At 42.0% G+C, this 23614-nt stretch overlaps 1 protein-coding gene across 1 annotated transcript in view; it reads left to right on the forward strand.

Annotated features, from left to right (window-relative positions):
• Positions 1 to 15503, forward strand: part of SLC22A15 (solute carrier family 22 member 15) — a 42293-nt gene extending 26790 nt beyond the window's left edge. Inside the window, exons 11-12 of the mRNA XM_074853234.1 lie at positions 2988 to 3176; positions 6267 to 15503. Of these exons, the coding sequence (XP_074709335.1) occupies positions 2988 to 3176; positions 6267 to 6353 (276 nt within the window). The 3' untranslated portion in view covers positions 6354 to 15503. The remainder of the gene's footprint in view (positions 1 to 2987; positions 3177 to 6266) is intronic.
• Positions 15504 to 23614: the final 8111 nt, after the last annotated feature.

Here is a 23614-nt window from a genome sequence, read left to right on the forward strand (position 1 = left end):
CTATAGCAAAAACCCCATGTAGTCAAAAGGTCTACTGCATCAAGATAAAGCATATGGGCTCAATAACTCATATTTCTGAGAGTAAATTGGTTTTACTGTCAGTGCACTTCACTGAATATCCATGGATTATAATTATCAGCAAAGTGCTTTATCTTTCAATTAAGGAAGATGAGGTGTAGACCTAATATACCAGCGAGGTTTTTGGACAGAAACTTCACAGCAGTCTGTCGAGGCAAAGAAAAATTCTGAAGAATGAAACATGGGGATGATACTGTTATTTTGCTCTATAGTCTTATGCCTATGCAGGTAAAAGAGTGTGCCAGTTTCTCGCACAAAGTGCGTGCTGAGGTCAAGTGACAATTCCTTTAATGCGACAGATTTCATCTGGAATAACTTTCCTCTGCTATTTGCCATCTTATGTCAGGCAGAGGGCTAGCAAAAGGGCAGATGAGCACAGTGAGCCTTGTAATCTGCAGAATGAAACACTGGGGAGGTGAGAGTGTGAGCACCTCTAGGGTACAACAGGCAAAGCCAAGACTGGTGCAGGTCTCCCAGGCAAATTTAAGAGACAGCTTTTATGTAGCGGTTGGGGCATCCGTTATGTTGTATCTAGCAGAGATTTGGCACTGCAGGAGACCTAAAGCTTGTATCATCACATTTTAAGGGGTACCATGGAAGTGAAGATAGCTCTGTTTTACATAACAAACGAACATTGATTTGAAGAAAGAATTAAGAATTTTTGTGGTTTGGAATTTCAACTGTTTTAATGCATTTTCAGTATCTTGTCTGGCGATCTTATAAAAAGGATGGAAATGTGAAAAGTTAGTTGCTGAGATGAGAGATGAAATATTGCTCTTGTATTTGATCACAGCCTGTTTTCTCAATTTGGAACTGCTCTTTACTATACGAAGTGATTTTTTGAAACAAACAGTGAAACTCTTGCCTTTTTTTAGCTGAGCCTGCTTTATCAGACATCTGAAAGTGAATGTACACATTTTGGAGCTATATTGTAGATGACTCATACTTTTGCACACACCTTTCCCCGGTGTAGTTTTGTAACAAGCCATGTGAAAACAGGGACGGGTACCAAAGGAGGAGTATAAACATTATTTAGGCTGTCAGGTATGATGACAGGAAGACCAAAGCTTAATTGAAACTAAAACTAGCAAGGAACATAAATAGGGATTCCATCAGCTAAAGGAAGTTTAGAGAAAATGTTTAGCCCCTTGTTGAATGGGATGGACATGCTATTGGTGGATGAGATGGATTAAGCTGAAATACTTAACACTTTTGCTTTAGTATTCATAGGCAAAGCCTGACCCCAGGACCCATATCAGCACAGTTGAGGAAGCAGAGGGCCAGCAAACAGTGGAGGAGCAGTAGGTTCAAGAACACTGAAAGCAGAAAGCTTTCCATTCCGTGGGATAGGATTCCCTAAGAGGTGGTAAAAGAGCTGGCTGTGATAGTGAGGCAAGTGTCTGTCATCTGTGATAAACTGTTGTTGTAGAGAAAGGTTACTGATAACTGTGGGGGAAAAAAGCTAATGCTACATGAGTCTCTAAGATCAGAAGGTGGATTCAGCTGCTCAGCCTCGGTCTCTGGGAGGATCATGGGACATGACCTCTCTCAGAGTCTGTTTCTGAGCATGTGAAGGCCAAGAAGGTAATTAAGATCAGTGAACATGAATTTATTAAGGACAATTCATTCTCAGCCAGTTTGATTTGGTAGTCAGCCATTTCATCACAGAAGGTAATACGGATGAGGAAAGGGAGGAGAGCGGGAAGGGCTTTTGTAAGGCTTTTGACACTGTCCCACAATATTCTTGTTTGGAAGCTGAGGAAGTGTGTCCTGGATGAAAGGAATATTAGATTGATATGTTGCATAGACCACCAGCCTCAAAGGGATAGCGACAGGCTCGGTATTTGGTGGGTGGTGATAAGTAGAAGATAAGACAGAATACATCCTCCTCATATTTTTAGAGGGTGCAAAATAAGGAATGATTGACACACCAAATGGTAGATCTTGACCCCAGTGGGACCTTTTGAGCCAACAGAAATCCCATGAAGGCTAACAAGAATAAAATTCGGTTTCTGGTGTGGACTAATTAGATGGTCAGTAGAGGCTGGGAACCAACTGGCTGAATAGCAGCCTTGCTGGAAGAGACCTGGGTACAACAGTGGATGACAAATTAAAAGGGAGGTAGTAGTGTCCTCTCCTCACAAACAGGCAAACTTCACACTGAGCTACATCAGACCCAATTCAGTATGTGTTCCCTACCAGTTCTAGGGGGACGTTGAAAAGTCTGGGAGGGTCCAGTGGAGGGTAACCAAGATGGTCAGGGGCCTAGACCACATGGCTTCAGATGAAAGCTTGAGAGAATATTGTACCTTTGACCTTCCCAGCAGTGTGGAACAGTTCAACAGGGGTCAGTGGCCACAGATTTTGGCTTGGGGGTTAGATAGGAAATTTAGAAAATACTCCTTTTGAGAGGCTTAATGCAGCCCTGGAACAGTCTACTCAGAGGGGGAATCACCATCCTTGGAGTTTTTTCAGTACTTGGTTACACAAAGCTATGACTGACCTGGCTTACTATTGGCTGTAGTCATGCTTAGAGTAGGTGTTTGGCCTGGATGACCTCAAGAGATCTTTTCGAACCAATCTGTCTGTGATTCTGTAATATACCTTCCCTGCTACAAAGAGATGTTGCGTGTGTTAAAAAGTACATATGTTACGGACAAGAACTGAATATAAATTCAACAGGCATTTCTTTTTAAAGTCCATCCCAAAATCTGTGTGGATCTAATAGTATTGATAAGATACAATTGACAATATTGGTTTAAAAAAAAAAAGTAGGACTGATAACTTCTATGCTAAATATGAACATAACCTTTACAACCATTCCATCTGGCAAGCGTTAAGTACTTTAATATGCAGTATGAACTAGAGAGAACTGATCTCAACCTAACACTCTTTCTCCTTTTTTCCAGAAATCTGTACAGTGGTCTCTGCCTTACATTGTGTTTGGAGCGACTGGTCTTTTGTCTGGACTCTTAAGTTTATTGTTGCCAGAGACCTTAAACAGCCCTTTGCTAGAAACTATTTCAGATCTGCAGGTATGCTCGTACTGGAGGCTGGGTGATGAAGCCATGTCATTGCAAGCCCTGGATGGCTCACAGGTATATTCATTTTTTTTCTTAGTACTTTTCTGTTGTGTTTTTCAGCTGTCAGCTCGAATATGCCACTCTAAATAGATGGGGATAGTGATTCTTGGCCTGTGGAGAATAGGCCCCAAGGAGGTACAGAAGATAGTTTAGTAGCCTTACCATCACATCTGAAATGTTGTCTGGAAATGCAAGCTGAAACATAGCTGGGTTAATTCATCCCTTCAAGGCCAAAAGCTTACAATCTTTTCCTTTGGGATAAAGGACTCGGTGGTGTCTGTGCCTCTTTAATCTCTTAAGACGGATTGCTGCAGCATGCTTCATGCAAAGCTGGCCATTGAAGTTTGAGAAGCCTTAGATGCTAAAGAAAACAAGCCTGTTTGTGATGGGCTCTTTGCACGCTGTACTTCTGCCCTGACCTGCACTGGCTGTTCTGCAATGTCAGTTGTTAGGTCTATCTTAAAGAGCCTTTAAATGGATTAAAGCTAGACTAACCTCTGAGATCTACCCCACTGTTGATTCTGGGAAGGAAATGAGATTTGCTGAAAACGTTGGAACTACAAAACTCCCAGGCATAAGCATAAATAAATGTGGCAGCAGGATGGTTTTCAGTGAGGTTTCCTTGAATATTGTTTTTTCATATCACTTCATACTTCATTTTGTCAAACTTCTGGACATCTCCTGAGGTGTGTCACATGTTCCAGTCCTGTGGAGGTTTTTTTACGTGGCTGCTCCTCTGTGAACGGAGTGGTATTAGGGAGAAGTAACTAGAGAGCTGGAAGCGGGTGTTAGAATTTGAGTAAGGTTTTAATGTTTAAATCCTGATCCCAGAATTTTAAGTATCAGTGGACTAATAAAAATTAAATAAGTGGTCAGAAGACTTGAAGGGCAACTCATAACAAAAAATGTTAGTTGTCCCATTTGGCTGAGATGAGACAGAATCCTTAAAAAACCTTTTACTTTCATTTGATTGGTTTTGATTCATTTTTGGTCAAGCAGTCTGAGATTCACAGGTAGTCATAAACTTTCTTTCACAGAAACCAGGGGGCAGAGTAACATTTATTTCTAGAATGAGAACAGTTGCTTCCTTTCAAAGGCTTCAACATGTTGCCTTGTTTACCAATTTTAGCTGTAATAATTTTTGACAGGACAGCAGAGTTTAGTGACAAAAGCATCCTTGAAGAAGGCTTGAAAGAGGCAGCCCTGAAACAATTTTATACTTTAGCTACTTTATATGCACATTTTATAAACATTTTTAACCATACTGGATAATGTGTTATGGCACCACACTGTTGCTGGCTATGCAAATCCATCATACACATTTACATCAAGTTTACACCAGCTGTTATTTTGGTAATTACATCATTATTACATCTTAACTGTGCAGATGGCTTACTAACAAAAAACAATTCTAGCAAACAGTGTAGGTGTTACAACTTAGAGGGGGGAAAGTCACATTTTTGTTTTCCTTTCTAACCAAGTAAGGTCAGTATTGCCCTTTGGGGTGACAAGTATTGTCTGTCTATCAGTATTTGCACAACTTGGTTCACTTATGTCAAGTAGTCTTATCAGGTTTAAATCTTCCTTGCTTGCACTTCTGGAGGCTTCTTAAAAATCCCAACCTGAACAGGATCTACAAAAGAAAAAAAACCCAAAACACCACTCTTCAGGAACACTTTTCTCCAGATAAAAATTATTGAATCCAAATGAAAAAGTCATTGGTTCAGGCCTGAAGTAAACCTGTAACTTCAGTGAGGTTGTATCTGGAGTGACTGTGACACATTAGGGGTTTATTTTAAAGCTCACAAAGAAAGTGCTGATAAAATGGAAGGCTGTTAAACATTAACCCTATTCGACAAGGCCATGGAGAGGTCTTACAAAGCTGCTGTAAGAAAGATGTAGAATTTATTTGGCATACGCTGAGTTCCCCCTGTGGAATCCATTGTCCTTTGTACCACTTTCAAGATAATGTGTTCTGGTTGCCCAGAATGGAGGTTTTGTCCCTATTAACATAAATGAATGTGATATTCAAGTTGGACAGCATCCAGTGATAGCCTGACTTTCCTCAAATAATTTTAGAAATCCAGAAAAAAGCATAACATGATTCCCTTTATATCTTCTGACAGGTCTTAGTGCTCAAACTGTTTGAAATTCCTTTGCAGTTAACGCACATTGCTGTAGCAAAACTCCTCTGAAGACAGATCTAAAGCTACAGATTTTGCTTGCATGGTACTGTCAGTCAGAAACATGATTTCCATTTCTCTATTTTTCACCCTCTGTCTCACCCTTCTTCACATATGACTAGGCAGGCAGAAGTCTTAGGGTGGATGCAAGCATACTGGGAAAAAAATCCTAAATATTCAAACTAGATTGAGTTTATACTAGCAAGAGACTCTTTTTAACTGGAATAATTTCTATCAGTTCCATGGAAAAATGCTACACTGTCCAAATAAAAACCAATTAGCTGTAATAGCTGACTTTAGTTTGTGTATATGATATAAATTGTTGTTAAAAGGACTCTGGGTGGAGTAGGTATGACTAAGACAGGGAGTTTACTTTCTGAACATATGAAGTGGTAATGTTTTTTCCCTTTTCTGTAACACCTTTAGTTAGTATTGCAGGGGGGATCTTTTTAATTAAACGTGCATAGGAAAATGCCCACGCCACGCATGGAGAAGTAATAATTCAGGATGGGGAAGCTTTTACCTAATCAAGTAATCTGTGTCTTCTGAGCCTCTGTTTCCAGTAGCTCACCACAGAGTAGGGACCTTAGACTTAAATTAAGAAAGCTGAGTAGATTATCACTTCAGAACCATTCTAGCCAGTCTCTCTCCTGAATGTATTCTCTAGTGTATTCATGGAGCAAAGAAAGTCCATCCACTAGAAGCCTATCTCTTTTTAAAGAGATTTTGAAGAACCAAGGACACAAAGAAACCTTAATTCACATAATGTCTTTCACAAAGCGTTAACACAGTGATTTGACCCGCCTTTTCTTACTTTTTTCTCTACCAGCATTCCAACAGAGGTGTAGTGGTTCGTGTTTATATATTTTGAAATTGATTCAGTGGCTTCTGCACTAACAGATGACTTCATTTTTGTTTCTAGTCTGGAGACAAAGACAGTTCTGCAGGGAGTGGAAGTGAAGATGAGGAGTTTTATGATGCTGATGAAGAGACTCATATGATCAAGTAATGAAAAGAAGAAACACTGGCCTATTTTATGCCTTTTCTTACTTGTCCAGTCAGTCCAGCTGTAAGACGAGTACTGGGGACCTCGCCTGTCAGGGAATGTAATTGGGCAAGTGCCTGTGTTTTTCCTGACTAGGAGAGGGGTTTGAGTACTGTTAGACTAATGACACCACTGATGCTCTCCGTACGAGACAGCAATTCAAATTGTGGTTCACATGAACGGACTGCATTTGAAGCCAGGTGAGACAGCAAGGATGGGATGATGCATTTCTGAAGCCTAGGAAATTACCTAGGCTTACACAGATTTGGACAGATCATCAGTGCACATGTTTGTATTTTATTTTCAAGGTGGTTGATTTTGATTCAGCATAAATTGGTAAACATCCACTTTTTTTTTTCTGTGGAGTGAAAGTGGTCACAGAATGTGCTGTGTGCTACTCCAATGGGAACAAATTCCTGAAACTGTATGTTAAAATGGCTTCTGCCTATTGAATAGGGGAGAGGCAACTGTGAACATAACGTTTCTCTCTCTGCACAGACACCTGTATAGAGTCACAGGGTGCAACGGGTTAGTCATGAGCTGTGCATTAACTTAGGGATAATGGAAGGCTGGGAGGAAGGACTGCGGAAAACAGCAACCATAAAGCCTGGAGACTTAAAGGACACGACTGATTTCCCCCCCCCCCCCCCCCCCTTCTTTTAATCTGCCAAGCATTTTCTTGGGCTGTCTTACGCATACGTGTGCCACATGTTCCCCACATCTCAGCACTGCTGTTTATAGCTTTGCCTATTTTACCTTGTCTCACTTTGCTATAAATATTGAAGCTCAGCAACTTCTCTGTGCAGTGAAATAGTTCTGTGAAGGGTATAATTTCATGGGTGGGACATAGGTGAGGTATTTATCACATACTGTGTGTGTGAGGTGTGTGTTAGAATATATAGCTCATTTTTCCAGACCTATCTGTGTCTTTATTTCTGGAAGAAACTTAACTCTGAAGCGGTAAGAGGAATTGTGGGTTGCTGTTACACTTTGGGGGTTATTGCCAAGAAGCTGCTAGTATTTATTTAATCTTGTGTATAGATAAAGTTCTCATTTTAAAAAAAAAAAAAAGGCAAACCTCTTTGAGACAGCATCTGGTTACTTGATGTTGTTTCTTAACCAGGTGCTTGCTCAAACACTTGGTTACTTGACCTTGTTGAGGAAGACAACTTCACTCTCCTGTTTACACTGAACTTTCTGTAAGTGCTTCATTAGAGGGATGTGGAATCTTGAAACACGAAACATGAACATATGAAATGTTCCAGCTACAAAGATGAGGCCTTACAATGATTCAGTTTTCTTGATTACATTGTCATCTTCATCCGCTAACCTGTGAGTTTCTATTTATTAAGATTGAGTTCCATAAAATGTTAGTTAGTCTTTATACTTGGAGTTCCTAGAAAAGTGCCACACAATGGCAGCAAGTATATCATCAAGCTTGCTAGCCATTTTTGTGGATGTTAGACTAAAAATTGGATTTAAAAAAAATCAGCTGACTGCTGAATATTTTCTGGTTAAACTGGGAAGTTCCTTTACTCTGAAAGGAAGTGAAAGAGCAGCATCTGAAGTTTGCAGCTAGCTGCTTAAACTTTGTTCACTGGGAACTGTAATGCTGAGCAAAGTCCAAGTACCCTGGTTGGTGCAGAGGGCAGCCCAGAGACTGCAAATTCACACATGCAGTACTCCCACTTGGCCTGAACTTGATCCAGGCATTGACTGTGAGCAAAGTTGGGAACTTCAGTCCCTAGGGACAATGTGTCAGTATTGTGATTTTTGCCTGTGTTACAAGCTTCACTAGAAGAATTCCAGCCTGCAGCCTTCACTTTTTTTTTTCCTCCCAGACTGTTGAATAGTTGCTGTAGATGTGGCAGAGCACTTCTAAACCCAGCTGGATGTCTTTCTGCCTTATTTGGCCCTTTTGTATGCAAGAAAATTCCTCCAAATAAGGTACTTGGAAATACTTGGATAGGTTGAATCTATTTGCTCAAAGAATTTTTTTAGTTTTGCATTCACATTTTGAATTATGGACAGCTGGAAAAATGAGTTTTTGTTGCTGATGGCTTCTAAATAAATAAAACCTGCTCACTTAGAAGCAAACAGTGGTAAGCCTGGCAGTATTAACATGCTGCCAAAACCCAACAGTTATTTTTAAGTATTTGCTGCCTCAGTCCCTCTTTGGACAGTAGGTGGAGTAAGTCACCTGAGAGGCAGACAGGAAGGGTTAGCTTTCCTCCCTCCGTAGTTTTACTATCAGTATCTGCCACTGGCAGCCCTGGTCATGCCACAGAACACCTCAACATAATTTTCATTAGAACAGTAGGATGCTATAACGGTTCAGGTGAAGGATATCACTCGTTGCGGGACCTGAGCTGGATGTTTGTGACAGTCATCAACTTATAATTCAACTTACCCCTCCACTAATGCACTTTTATATCTTAAGTCTACATCTGTAAAATTGAAAAAACAGGAGTGAAGAAAACATCAGCAAATTTTTTTGTCATAAAAGCTGCTGCCCTTTTTTTAACCTCAAATCTGTGCCATGTTTGCACCTTTGGAATTTTAAAGGGCAGCATCTTTTCTGTCAGCCATAGGAATTCTCTATTTTCCCTGGCCAGTTAAATCAGAAGTTTTATAGGAGTGAATGCCTTCAGGAGAAGCTCAGCAATGCAGTATCAGTCTTCTTACAATTACTTGCTGACCTCCTTTGTGTTCTGAAGTCCAAATCCGTAGGTGCATTTAGTTTCTTTTCAGAGAGAAGAACTGGCTTTCTGACGATCACTTTTTTCTTACCTATAGAGTGTAGTGCTTTAATACTCAGATACTTGTGCTATATGTAGCGTTCATGGGGGAGAGATGCTGCACAGTGTTTTGTAGCCAATGTGGTCAGCATTTTCTGTGTCTAGATGGAGCATTATGGCTAAGCAGAAGTTGAACTGTGCATGCTGTTATGGGTCTCACAACCATGTTACTTGAAAGCCCAAGTCAGGAGGTCAGGGAGAACCTGTGACTTTGAAGTTATATATAAGCAGTTTGCGTAGGCCCAACTGATAAATCTCAGTGTTTGGGCAGTAAGTTTGCCCTGAGGAGCTACTGGAGAGCAGAGGCTGATGCAGAACTAGATAGATCACTGTTTGTGACACTGTAATGCTAAGAGTCTGAGACCCAATATCCTTTCTGCAGTTGAGTGAAATACAACCACCTCATCCCGTATTTTTTGCTAGAGTAGGTTTGTATACTAAGCAGCCTGCACTGTTAACTGTTCTTTGTGTTGCACAGGCGCTAGAATACCTACCGTGAAGATGGGAATTCCTTCCCTGGATTGCTTTGCTTTTGTAGCTGTCATTTTTTTCAGCCCACTCACTTAGTGGGGCCTATGCTAGAGATGAGAGAGGCTTTCCCATGCTGCTCATCAGTCAGATCTTAATACTGCCTTAGGGCATAGATCTTCTGTTTGGGATTCTGCTATCTGGGGACCTCACAAGTGATACTTGAATACATCTTGAAGTGAAGGAGAGTGACAGGTATGTGAGACAGCATGGCAGAGAATTAGCTGGAGGTAGTCGAAAGAATAGAGGATTCAACAGAAACACTATAGGGCAAGGGTAAATGAAAAGACAAGATAGTAGCCATTGGGTGGAAATACCCTTCTTGCTGCTTGTGTTGACTTGAAGCTTCTCCTTTCAGAGCTAGCACTGGTTCCAGGACGTCCTACTGGAGACACCAGTTTCATTTCCTTTTTAATGTCAACTTTGTTCAGCACCACTACTTTAGTGATGAAACAGCTCTTTTGATCAATATAAAATGTGGCATGCTTCAGTTTTCTTTTGGACTCAGTTTTTCTATGGAATGGCATGTCACTAAAGAGAATGCTGTATCAATGCTCATCATTTAATTTGCCAGCTTCCCTTTAGAAAGACAGGAAGATTAGACTTATTTGATGCATTTTGTCACACAACTTCTTGTGAAGTGATACTTCAGTCCTCTAAAAGGATTTTACTACTTGGCTATTTTTGATAGGCTGAATAGAATAGGGAAGTGATTTGACAAGTTTCTTCTTTTAAACTACTTCCCCGGAGAACAAAGCTAGTGCTCTCCATTTAGGGATTGGGAAAGTGCTGTTCAGAGACTCACTGACACATCAGAAACTCAGAAGCTTGGTGTTATAGGGGAGCCACAGATGACTCGGTGTTCAGGTCAGGGTGCTGAGTGAAGAACACATCCACACCTCCCCAGAGACACCAAATTAACGTGGAGCAGGTTGTAGCTAGTTGCCATCTTTGTTACAGTCAAGGCTTTAAGGACTGCAGCCACGGGCTCCTCTGCTCACAGTTAACAGCCCACGCCAAGGTTTCCAGACAGTATGGATGTACTGAAGTTAGCAGAATATCCTTTGCAGAACCATGGGGAATGCAGTTGACTCCTACATTTTCCAGCCTGTTTCACCTAAGCACATAAAAACAGTTCATAAGAGAATGTTTTTGTTGTACCGAGGAAAAGGGGAAAGTGAGGAAACAAACTTTCTTTTCCTAGAGTGTGTCGATGGAAACATTTTAGTGAAAACTCTTGTTCCTGAGTCTTCTGCGTAATCACTGAATGCAGTTTTGGTTAGTACCGTTTTGTTTTAGTTGAAGGATGGTGTGCTATGTATACCTTTTCCCACCCTGTTAGAGCTTCTCTGATCATGCTCTTTAACACAGCTGAATCTAGGTATCTGTGCATGCAGGTTGTGAGCCTGGCAGTAAATATGTCAGAAAAGCCCAAGAGCCATGCTGTCATTTGACGGTGGAAGTTAGTCTGTCCTGGCACACTTAATGCCTGTGTCAGAAATGTCTATATTCAGCTCTTTACTAGACAGGAGACTTAGGGCATATTTTGAGTCTCACTGCTTGTATCTTACTACAAAATGTATTAAGTGGAAGAAAGATACCTGCACAAGAAACCATCTGTGACAGTCCAAAATGTCGAATTGGAAGGCGAACAGAATTTTTCCATGCTATGTATTTTTAATGCCTTGTCCAGTCTGTGGTAGCCTTCAGATTTTCCAGGTGCTGCTGTTATTTAGGCCTAATAGAGCTGAGTAAAGCTTTCACCCTGACAGTCTGAATTTACTGAACTCTCTCATCTTATTTTTGGTACAACTTGCTGTTTCTGTCATTCTAAAAAAAGCTCCTGTATTGCCTAATGGGGAGCAGATTTTTCTGTTCTGATTTTAAGTGCCTGTTTTATAAAAGTCTTCTTTAATTTACTCAGTCAACTTGATACGGGACTGTGTGTAAAGTAACATCATACAATTGGATTATATAAGTGCCAAAGGTGGTTTTTGCTGGAGAGCAATGGTCCAAAACTAGTTCTAGCTGCATTCATTTGGAATTCTTCCATGCAACCTGCTAAAACTGGTATTTACAAGCATCTCCAGAGCTTTAGGGGACAGAAAGAGGGACAGACCTTTGTTTGCTTGTCTTTCATAGCTCAGTTCGCTCAAGTAGCTTTTGTTTCTGAGAAACCAAAGAAGTTAAATGAAGGACTTAAGATAAAGTGTAGGTTTTGTAGAACATGCAGAATTTATATCATGAGACCATTATAGAGAAATCTACAGAGTCAGTTTGCTTCTGAGTTGCAAATGTCAAAGCTTACTGATAAAACCTGGTTAAAAACTGCACATTGGAATTTGTTAGTTCATTCATCAACCTTACAAATTAGCATTGCTAATAACAGCTTGCTTGGAGCTTCGTAGGATCTAGCAGATTTCTAGAAAATGCACGGTCTGTTTGAGGCATTGCTAGATAACAACATCTAGAGTTTAAATCCCTATTACAACTAAAGTTCACATTGTCAGCCCTATCACGGCTGCTTGTTTGCCAGTAAATAGGCAGGTGGCTAAAAGTTTGTGCAGCGAGATCTGGCTGCCCCCAGAAGAATGGTATAAAAGAACGAATCTGCTTTCTCCAGTGTGCATGTGGAATGAAGCAGGACCATGGGGTGTCAGGATCCTCTCATATGCAGCAGGCTTATAGAATGGAGTATGTTTAAATAAGTACTTGCTCACCCTAATTTACAAAAGGTTTGTAGAGGAAACAGGTCTTTAGCACACGTGTTACTGCTTCCCACTGACACATCTGAGGTGCTCACATTATACCTACTTTATCAGGAGGCAGGCAAAAAGTATGGCAGTAAGAAAACCTTTGCCAATATTGAAAGTTACATTTACTTAAAAGATCTCCATGAGAGGTATCTGGCACATCTGTGTTCAAACAGTGGTTTTGAATGATAGAAACTTGGTTGGGAGATAGGCATTTCTGATGTTAGTTTGTAGAAAACAAAAAATAATGTTGCAGACACTGAAAATTGTTATAGAGCAGATAACTGCTGGGTGATTTGTGATAAAGAATTCATTGTGGTTACTGTGATTTCAAGTATGCCTCTAAAAGGCTGGTTTCAAGTATTTGATCCTTGTCACTCCTCAAAGTCTAACCCAAGTTTTATTTTGTTCTTGTTAAAATTTGAGTAAGTCATGTAGAAATTGGAAGTATATTTTTCACATGGATACTTCTATTGCACTACCTTTCCTTCCCGAATCTAATAATACTTTGATTTTTTTTAAGCTACCTCTTTAAGTTGAGCTTTTTTGCCAATTTTGTATTTAATTGATTTTTAGGAAACTACAAAATATTTCCTTTTTTTATTTATGTGGGAATCCATGACTTAAAGACCACAAGTCCTCCTTCTCTTCTAAAGTTTCTCTTAAAGGCATTTTAATTTTAAATTTAAAAAGACTTAAGCTTTTGAAGGAGCTGAATAATTACACACTTAAAACATGGGTTCTTCTGTGTGTATAGTTTGCTTTCAGAAGGGCCAAAAAGCCCTTAATTTTATACTAACCTCAGTTGAGGACATGACTTCTTGGGGGCAATAAAAAGTTTTGAGTTGGGGAGTTTTAATTTAATTTATTGCCAATTAAAGATCTTTTAGTTACCGGTTTTGGTATTGAAAGAAAAAATAAATAACACACTTAAGGAAAACACTGCTGCTTTCTTTTAGACACCACTCTTCCCTCTCTCCCCCATGCCTTCCCCCACCCCACGGTGGTCTCCGATTCCTTGGCTGCATGTGATGTTCAGTCCCTTCAGCAAGGCAACAGGCAGCACGGGAGGTTGGGATCAGTCTGGGCTTGCTGTTCTTTCACTGCTCCTTGTTTCTTACTCAGCTGCTCTCATGTGGGTTTCTCCACCAGCCGCAGTCCCTTTAGAGTTGTAGCTCCTTGCGAGTCTACTCTCAGCCTCTGCTCAGGCTATGATTTTCCTCTGGCATTTCTCCTGCTCAGCTGTCTCTCCTTTCAGCTCCTCTTGTGCTGGCATGGTCTTATCCTTTTTTCCTCCTACTGCTATAGCACTGTCATCTCTTTTTCTTGGCATTTACTGCCCTTTCTTAAACATGCTTTTGCAGAAGTGCCAGAAACTCCTCTGACGGTGCTGGAGTGCCGTGGGTCAGTGCCCACTGTGCCCAAGAGGCAGTGGACACTTAACTGAAACATGGGAGGATCCATCTGAATGTAGGGAAGAACTTTTTTACTGTGAGGGTGACGGAGCACTGGCACAGGTTGCCTGGAGAGGTGGTAGAGTCTCCATGCGTGGAGATGTTCAGAACCCATCTGGACATGGTCCTAGGCAGTCTGCTTTAGTAGGTGGCCCTGCTTGAGCAGAGGGTTGGACCAGATGATCTCAAGAGATCCCGTCCAGCCCCAGCCCATTCTGTGGTTTCTGTGCTGCCTGTTGCCAGCACAGGGCAGTCCCTGGCTTCTTCCCACACAGGACACCCTGCAGCCCCCTCACTACCAAAACCCCTGACAGTTATGCTCAGTGCGTGACTGTACAGGGTTTTCTTGCAAATCATGTCCTTACAGTTTGTGCTGACAGTTTTTGTGAGTGGGTAGTTGGTACTGTATTCCCTTTCTGTGTTATTGTTGTCTTAGGTCAAGTAAATGAAACTCCTAAGAATATAATCAGACATTTATAGCAAAGTTCTGTGTCTGGTTACATCTGTGTCCCTGTTGATTTCAGAAGACAGAATTTAGATCTCCACTTCACCAGAGGAGCAGCCAAAGGGGTAAACGACTTTCTTTCTGCTCAACCCTTCATCATCATGAAAACAAATCTTTGTATAGTCTCTAGATCCTGTAGATGTTGTATTGTTTCCTCGTGCCAGTTTAATCTGAACCAACAATCAAAAGTCCTTGCTAGGTGAGAGTTGGGTAACAGGAAAGTGGGAAAAGGGGGCGGGGGGTATAGATTCACTGCTTCAAACAAAAATCAAGTTGTATATAGTTGGTGTGTGTATTTTTAAATATTTAATTTTGATTACTTGAATTCTGAGTGTTATGAGCCTTCCCACGTTAAAATAAGGATTGATATGTTTCAGAAGTACTTTCTGTTCTTTAACTGTGTTAGTGTGCTGTTGTTAACTCAGCATTGTACTGCTGAAAACTGTTTAGAATACTTGATCTGAGAAGTCACAACTAAAGACAGCATAAGCTCTTCAACAATAGACCTTTTATGGTGGTATATTCATATGTTCTGTGAACAGCTGTTGGATCCATCTTTTTAAGATGTTCTTTGCCATAGGTGAGGGGCCATAACAAATGTTGAAAGACTAATTGCACTTACCTGTTCTGTTCTCTTAATGTATTTCCTATGCACACTGCCTTACCTGTATGTACTGTACTTCTCTGGAGGTATGAAAAGTATATCAGGTTTTTAATTTATAAACTGTAAATGAGATTTAAAAATAATTCTGTAATACTACATATTCACTGATGATATCTATCTTCTAAGAGAGGGTGATGGTGGTAAGCCCAGATGAATTTAGTCAAAAGTTAATATTGGTGGTCTTTACATTCACACTTAATTTCGGAATGATTTTGATCATTTGAAATGTGTTTTTTCTTTTAAGACTTTTGCAGGGGCTAACCTATGTTAGTAAGCCAACTTTAGGTGATTTGTAACAGCTCTGATACTGCCTCTGACTCATACAGTTCATATAATGTCTTTGTAACTTATTTTGTGCCTTTTTCTTCCCCTGACACAAACTCTCTCAATAAAAACAAGCCCTTTTGCAACACTGCAAACCTTTTTTTATTGTACTGATTTTTTTACTTGCCTGACCCTTTTGTTTTGTTTTCTGGAGGGGGCTGAAGCTCTCATAATAGAATAGATATTTATAACGAACTCTGCAGAAGAAAATTGACAAGGTGGAAAGCAGGTCATTTTGGAATGGCAGTGCTACAAAGCGCCTGGGAAACTGGGACTGTCAGTACTAATCAATATATTCCACCATATCTATCACAAATCATTTTTAACAAAAACCAGCACCAGTGGAATGTGAGAATCAATTTACTACTGGCTTCAGTTGTGCTGATTGATGTTGAAAGACTGGAAACACTCTGGGGGGTTTAGCATAGCAAAATGTCTGTGGTGGTGTTACTAACATTTGTACCGGGGGAGTTCCCACGAATACTAGTTGGCACTTAACACCCCTTCTTTAAAGTGCTGTGCCAGTGCATAAAAACATAGTCCCTGTCCTCAGAACTTTTGCCTAAACACCTTGCCAGGGAAGGGCAGAATTTGAACATTTGTCTTCATTACCTGGAAATGAGGTGATAAACAGCTTGACTGCATTTCCTGTCTAGTGACAAAGAAAATATTGTCTGAATCTCAAAAAAAGTGACTGGAAAATAGGGATCAGTGCTCTATTTTAAATGGCTGGGTACCAGAGCTTTCATACCTCTGTATATGCTTCCAAAAAAGTAATTTAAAGATTCTCCTTGAATAGCTAGTCCCTTGAACAGATGCCAGAGCACTTCATCTATGAGTATCTTAAAGTGTACGTAGTAAAGACAGGTGCTCTACATGATAGATACTATTACCAGACCGTGTGTTACGTTGCATTTTAGTCTTCCTCAACACAGAGCTAAGAACAATAATTCAGCCATGCTCCATATTCACGCTTCCTGGGCACAGACCCCTGCGAAAGTCATCTTTTGCTCTTGTATTCCTTACTGCAAAAGAAAAATGCAACCATCTTAAGTATCTCTTCTGATGCATCTGTCATATGCTTTCTAGAATCTCCTGAAGCTTCAAACAGCGTATTCTGAAGTCATTTTAATTCCAACTGTTTTCATCATCAGCCTTTCTGGAAAGAGTAATTAGAATATGAAGCATACACCAGCATCCAAAATCACTTGTACTGTTCATCCCTTGATCTAAAGTTACCAGGCAAAGGCCATCTTTTGTTATTTCCGATTCTTGTGAGCCTTACTCTCTTTCTGATACGTGAGATACTTGGGATTTTACTTTCATTTTCCCTTGTGCTGCTGTTTCACCATGGAGGTGATGATTGAAGGCCCAGTTTTTCGGATGTGTCTAGTTATGTGCTCAGGATAGTTCCGTTCAGATTTGTTGATCCATCCTCTCTAATATGTTTCAACTACAAGCTGCAGGGAACTACCGGCCCGAAAGACTTTGGTTGTCACCTACATGAGGATTTAAGGAGCACTGCTGTGAGCAGCCCCTGGGTATGGCAGTATGATCTGCCATTCCCAAGGGCTGATTGACACTGGCACACCTTTCTTTTGAAACTGCATTAACTTGGGCTGCTCTTAAATGTAGCTTTGCTTGCCTGTGCTTTGGGAACTGCCTGTATCTTCTTGTAACAGGAGCCTGTGCCACAACTAAGCCGTTGTGTTGTAGTTGGGCCAAGATAAGGCAAAACAGGGTGAGACACCAAGAATGGGGAAAGGGGCCACAAATTACATATGGGAAGGACTGTGGTTCACGTGGCTGTGAGATTTTTTTTAGTCAGTGTAGCTTTAACCTTTGCTTTGTTACGATGCTTCTGCTGTCAGTAATTTTTCACACCGACAGAGGAAGGAGACCTCTGGAAGTCATCAAATGGGAGGTGTGGAACTATAGTGCCGTCCCTTGAAAGCAGGTTCGTTTTGGGAAATGTGCTTGTTCTTTGCCAATAACAGCCAAGCAGCTATCGGGCAAAATTAGTCAGTTTTTTCCCAACTGCAGCAGGCTCAAATTTAACTAAAGTTACCTTCTGCTGGACTCTAGACTATTTCCAAGCAGTAAGCTTCTGAGAGAGACTCAACTCTGCCTTTTCCAGTATTGTCATCTTGCTGGTTACGCAGAGATGAGACAAATACTTGGGGTCAAATTCTCTCTTATCTTGGTGAATAAAGGTCTCTAATCCTCATCTATTACTTTTTAAGAGCACCCTCAATGAACAATCCTTGCTGCAGAGAGGAGGGGGGGAACCTCAATTTACTGATCAAGCTTGGTAATATAATGTCATACTTGAAAAAGTGGTTCTTGGGTGACTTATTCTCACCATTTCTTTTTCTAGTAAAGATGACGAAGATGCAACTGATCAGATATACCTCCATCTCGGGGAGGGAGGAGGTAATATGCACTACAAAAACTGTAGCATTCCTTTTGATCTCGTTTTCCCTTCCACACTTCTGCTACTGAAAGGTAGCTAAGATATGACAATCCTGCAATCTGTTCTGCAGCTAAAAGTGGGCAATTTTGTTCATTTCTCTGCACTTTGCATAATCCATGCAGTAGCTTGTCAAAACTACAATGGGGAATGTCATGAGGACTCCTTGAAGGGAAGGCTGACTGATCCATGCAGATGGGATTACTTGGAAGTCTGAAAGTTCAGAAACAATTAAAAATGGAGTTAGCTTTATTTTGATTCAGCAATGGTCCAGATCCTAAAGCTGGAGTTCTCTAACTTGGGGGCTTTTTATTTATTTTTAGGATTGTTGTTAGCTCTCAGATGCTGCATCTTGCAGTATGAGACTCCTGATCCCTAACCTGTCTTCTAGCTGCCCTGCTTACCGGCCGTGCCAGGACAAGTCAATGCCTTTGCTAACGTCCTGATGGAGCTGTTTGCTGGGTGTGCTTAACATAAGCAGAGGAACAGGCGTAAGCATCATGCAGGCACTTTGTGCACATGAAAACTACTGATAAAGGAAGTTGTTCAGTGTAGGGTCATTCCTCTCCTGATCAACTGCTGCATCTTCTAAGAGCTCCTGCAAACCTTTGTCACCTCCCAAAGCTGTTCGTAGCACTTGGATTTGGTAGAAATCTTCTACCTCATTTTGAATGGTGGGTCCACCAAATACTACCTGTGTAGACTACCTCTACACAGGTCCTAGCAATTGACTGGTAGTTACTCCCTCTTCCCTGAATATCAGAGAATCATCAAGGTTGGAAAAGACCAACCATTAACCTCACACTGACCGTTCTCAACTCCACCAGATCCCTCAGCGCTGGGTCAACCCGACTCTTCAACCCCTCCAGGGATGGGGACTCCACCCCTGCCCTGGGCAGCCCATTCCAACGCCCAACAACCCCTTCTGGAAAGAAATACTTCCTAAGAGCCAGTCTGACCCTGCCCTGGCGCAGCTTGAGGCCATTCCCTCTTGTCCTGGCGCTGGTTCCTTGGTTCAAGAGACTCATCCCCCCTCTCTGCACCCTCCTTTCAGGGAGTTGTAGAGGGCCATGAGGTCTCCCCTCAGCCTCCTCTTCTCCAGACTAAACCCCCCCAGTTCCCTCAGCCGCTCCCCATCAGACCTGTGCTCCAGACCCTGCACCAGCTCCGTTGCCCTTCTCTGGACACGCTCGAGTCATTCAATGGCCTTTTTGTAGTGAGGGGCCCAAAACTGAACCCAGTCATCGAGGTGTGGCCTCACCAGTGCTGAGTCCAGGGGTAAGATCCCTTCCCTGTCCCTGCTGGCCACGCTATTGCTGATACAAGCCAGGATGCCATTGGCCTTCTTGGCCACCTGGGCACACTGCTGGCTCCTGTTCAGCCGGCTGTCAATCAACACCCCCAGGTCCCTCTCTGACTGGCAGCTCTCCAGCCACTCCTCCCCAAGCCTGTAGCGCTGCTGGGGGTTGTTGTGGCCCAAGTGCAGCACCCGGCATTTGGCCTTATTGAAACTCCTCCAGTTGGCCTCAGCCCATCGCTCCAGCCTGTCCAGGTCTCTCTGCAGAGCCTCCCTACCCTCGAGCAGATCAACACTCCCACCCAACTTGGTGTCGTCTGCAAACTTACTGAGGGTGCACTCGATCCCCTCGTCTAGATCATCAATAAAGATGTTAAACAGGAGTGGCCCCAAAACCGAGCCCTGGGGGACACCACTCGTGACCGGCCGCCAACTGGATTTAACTCCGTTCACCACAACTCTTTGGGCCCGGCCATCCAGCCAGTTTTTTACCCAGCAAAGCGTGTGCCCATCCAAGCCACAAGCAGCCAGTTTCACCAGGAGAATGCTGTGGGAAACGGTGCCAAAGGCCTTACTAAAGTCAAGGTAAACAACATCCACAGCCTTTCCCTCATCCAATAAGCGGGAAATATGAGGTGCTATCTTCCAAACTCTAGGCTCAAGTAAAAGTAGAAGCTGTTCCAGGAAGTATTCTGTCTGCAGTTACATCAAGGAGCCAAATGCAGGTCAGTGTGACAGGAAGGCAGCAGGGCTCCATCCTTCAGCATACCTCTACTGCCCTTCATGAAGGTCTGCCTTGCCAGCTTGAGCCTGCAATGCTGCATTTTTTTCCTACAGTGCTGGTTTCCTGCTCTGTAGTCAGCCTTGTTTTTTTGTAATAGTGGAAGTGGCTACTTGTACGTAACATCCTGTTTTTTCCCCTCTGATTTTAAACCTGCATCAAGGCACTTCACCAGCTGTGTTGCATATCCTGACCCATGGATACATTTGCAGCAGGTGCCCAATACCCACCCTGCTGTATATCAGTTTTTCAATAGCAGTGGGAGTCTTGTGCTCGCACAGGCCGTATTCTGTTTGGGTCAAGCTCTCTCATTTTTTTGATACTCACTTTGAAATGTTTGATTAACACCTTGTTAAAGGAAGTGGAGAAGAATCAAGCCTCTGCAAGCCTTGTCAACACATACACTACCAATGCAGTGATTATCAGGACAGAACCTTTGAATACTACAGCTGAAATTGGCACCAGCTCTGGGTAAGTCACTTTTTCTTGCCAAAGTTTGTTGCTTTCTTGAACCCTCCACCCCAACTCCCATCTATAAAACCAGTGTGAGTTTGCCAGATCATGGGTTATGTTCAATTAGTGTTTAGAATGGTGATGCTGGGCAGGGTGCATCTCTGTTAAAGATGGCATGAAGATGTCATACAGAAACCAAAAATTCCTAGGAAATTAATTTTTAATGCTTTGATCCTTGCATGGCACATAGGGAGGGTAAGCTTTTGGGATGGCGTGGCTTTCAGAAACAGTATACACAAGGGCAGGAGAAAGCCGTGCTTGCACAGTGGTGTTTTCTCAGGGATATTGGGTTGTTTGAATTGAGGGTCCATTATCTTCTCTAAAATTTTGAATTACAGTTGTGGCCATTTAGTGTTTTTCTCTGCTAGCCTTTGGTTTGTTAGAGAGCAGCGAATGGAGTAGATGTTCACTCAGATGAGGTCTTTGTTGTCCCTGGTAGACAACTGGTAGCTTTAATTACCTTGTTTCACCTCCTAAATACACACACACGCACACATCTGCCTGCCCTCCCCTCCCTCCATGAAAACCCAAGGAACAAAGAGGTGGCTGCTCCTTCATGGGCTAGCCTGGCCAAGCAACGTGTTCTGCATATTCTCAGTGCTTTTATTCCGGGATTGCTTCTCCTCCCCCACTCCTGCTTTCAGTGCCCTGAATCTGCATTTAACTAGTTCTACTCTAAATATCTACCCTGTGTCCTATCACTGCCTGGAGCAGATGCAGAGCAAATGATTGACCCTTTCCCTTTGGCAATTTGGCTTTGACTGCACAAAACAGCCAATAAAGTGGAAAGGGCTGGGCAGCTAATTATGGGGATTAGCTTGAAGCTGTATAGTTTTATGGTCTAAGATAGAGGAGGAAGTGTTTGCTTGAAGAATGCAATTGCATTCCTCCTTTCTCCTGCTGCCTGCTCTTGATGATGACAAGTTTTTAGAAGTTGCCGACTAAAAGAACAGCATACGCATTTAGACACAGCTTGGACTGGAGGCTGTTAGCTCATTTTGCAGTGACTGAAGCTGGAGTGTGTAGCAATGCAGGTCATGATCTGATCTGTCTAGAGATTCTCTGAAGAGACTTGACTGAAGCCTCTGCTGAGATTCTCTCTCAGACAAGACTGGTTCTTACTAGTTTGTCTGCTGAATCTCTTGATCTTTGTGGTACATATATAATACTTCTAATAAAGAGCATTTCTTTTCTCACTTCTGCTGGTACTCTCATTCTCATCTCTATAGTAATTTCTCTCTCCTGGCAATTGTTTCTCTCAGATCCCTCACACTACAGTCTCAATGATTCTCTCCTCCCCTCCTTTCTTCCCACCCAAAGCATGTGGTTGTCTAGTCCTTTCCCCGTGCTATTCTTGAGACACTTCTACAGGTATACTGACAAAATCTTCCTTTATCCCGATTACTTCTTCAGCTTCTCCTTTCCATCCTCTCCTCAATGCCACGTTAGCCTGGGAACACAACACAGTGTCCAAGCTGACATATTCTAGGGATCACTGATTAGTTGTAAGCTTGATACCTATTACCTGTGTGTGTGAGATGACACAAGCCGAGAAGTTTGATCAGACAGCTTTTAGAGTAGATTGGCCATACCACTAACCAAGATCATACAAAACCACAGCTGCCTGAATGTGGTTCAACCTCTTGCAAAATGTGGTTGTCCAGCCCTCTTCACTCTGGTTTGGTTTTGGTTTTTTTAGATCTCACTCCTCTCCCATACAAATATATCTCCGGCACTCAAAGGTAGCTCCCAAGGACCAAGCTCTTTGTGTCTGGAGACCCTTGTCAACCACTTGCTGAAGCTGACCTGTTTGTTCTGCAATAATTATATTTTCATCAAAAGAAAGCAATAGATCTTATGGCTACATAGCTCTCATTGGCCTGTGAGATATGAGACCTGGTTTCTAGTTCTGGCTCCAGTGAACACTTGTACATTTTTTACTAGTCAGTCACTGGATGAAGCACATAAACAGGGATGCCAGTCTGAGTCTTCTCTCTCCCAAGTGAGTTTGCGTTGGAGTGACTGTTCTCATTTAGCACTGGGGATTTATTCAATTTACTTCAAACAGCCATAGGCTCAAGCCATAAGTTCTGAATCGGGTCAGTTTGGACACAACAACAAAGTGTGAAAATAATACAACCTAACGTTTTTTGTGCTCTGGAGGGCAGCCTTGGAAAAAATACCAGTTCCTGGAAATGCTGTGGTCCCGTGTAATTCAGCCCCTCATATAGACAGAGCGTCATTGCAAGCATGCTTCTTGCTTTGGCTCTTGTAAATCTTGGCTGTGGTCTGTCCATTCCAGAGTTACTGTGCCTCTAGATTTAAAGTCCTTTTCTTGACAGCTGAAAATAATCAGTCTACCAAGGGCCGAGCAAACCTATGCTGGGATCAAAACTGAGGCAGCTTTTTCTCACCTGCCAAGACTTCCAGTGCTAAATGTTTTTTCAGTTGCACTGTGCTCTGCCAAACATCATGTTTTCTCCAGATGCCGTTGTTCTAACCATGTGTTTAAATCAGTGAGAGCTTCTTGGTATTGGGTATTTCCTTTTTGGCATTCAGGCCATTTATCTAGGCATATAAATAAAAGTGCTGGAAGGCTCCGGTTTTATGACTGTTGGCCACAGGTAGTTTTTCAAGACGGTGGGACATCCTGATGAAACAATAGATCAGTGGTTGTAGTTTAGTGATGGATAAAACATAGTGATAGAGGAAAAATATCCTTTGCAGATGCTTAAAAATGGTCTAGTAGAATATTTTCTGTTTAAAACATGATGCACTGAACTTGTACTATTTCAGTGAACTTCCAGAAAGCAATACATGGATTTAGAACTCAAAATGCCAGTTTTCCTGCCCAACATCTCAGTCAACTCTCCTGGGAGCCTCAGAGCTGATGCAGCCAGGGCTCCCAGCTTCCTGCCACCCTCTGAGCTGACCATTATGAACTTGGAAATTTCCAGACTCTGAATAGCTCACCGCACTGAGTGCCAGTGATCTTGGCAATACTAGAACCCCTACTATATGACTTATGTTTGCTGCCCAGTGGCTTGCTTGTTAACAGCTGCAAAACTGACTGGATTCTTGTGAATTTGCTAGTTGAGGCCGGTCAGTGCTGGGTAGCAGTATCATAATCTCAGCATT

Source organism: Strix uralensis, chromosome 2 (genome assembly GCF_047716275.1).
Source record: "Strix uralensis isolate ZFMK-TIS-50842 chromosome 2, bStrUra1, whole genome shotgun sequence".
Lineage (NCBI taxonomy): Eukaryota > Metazoa > Chordata > Aves > Strigiformes > Strigidae > Strix > Strix uralensis.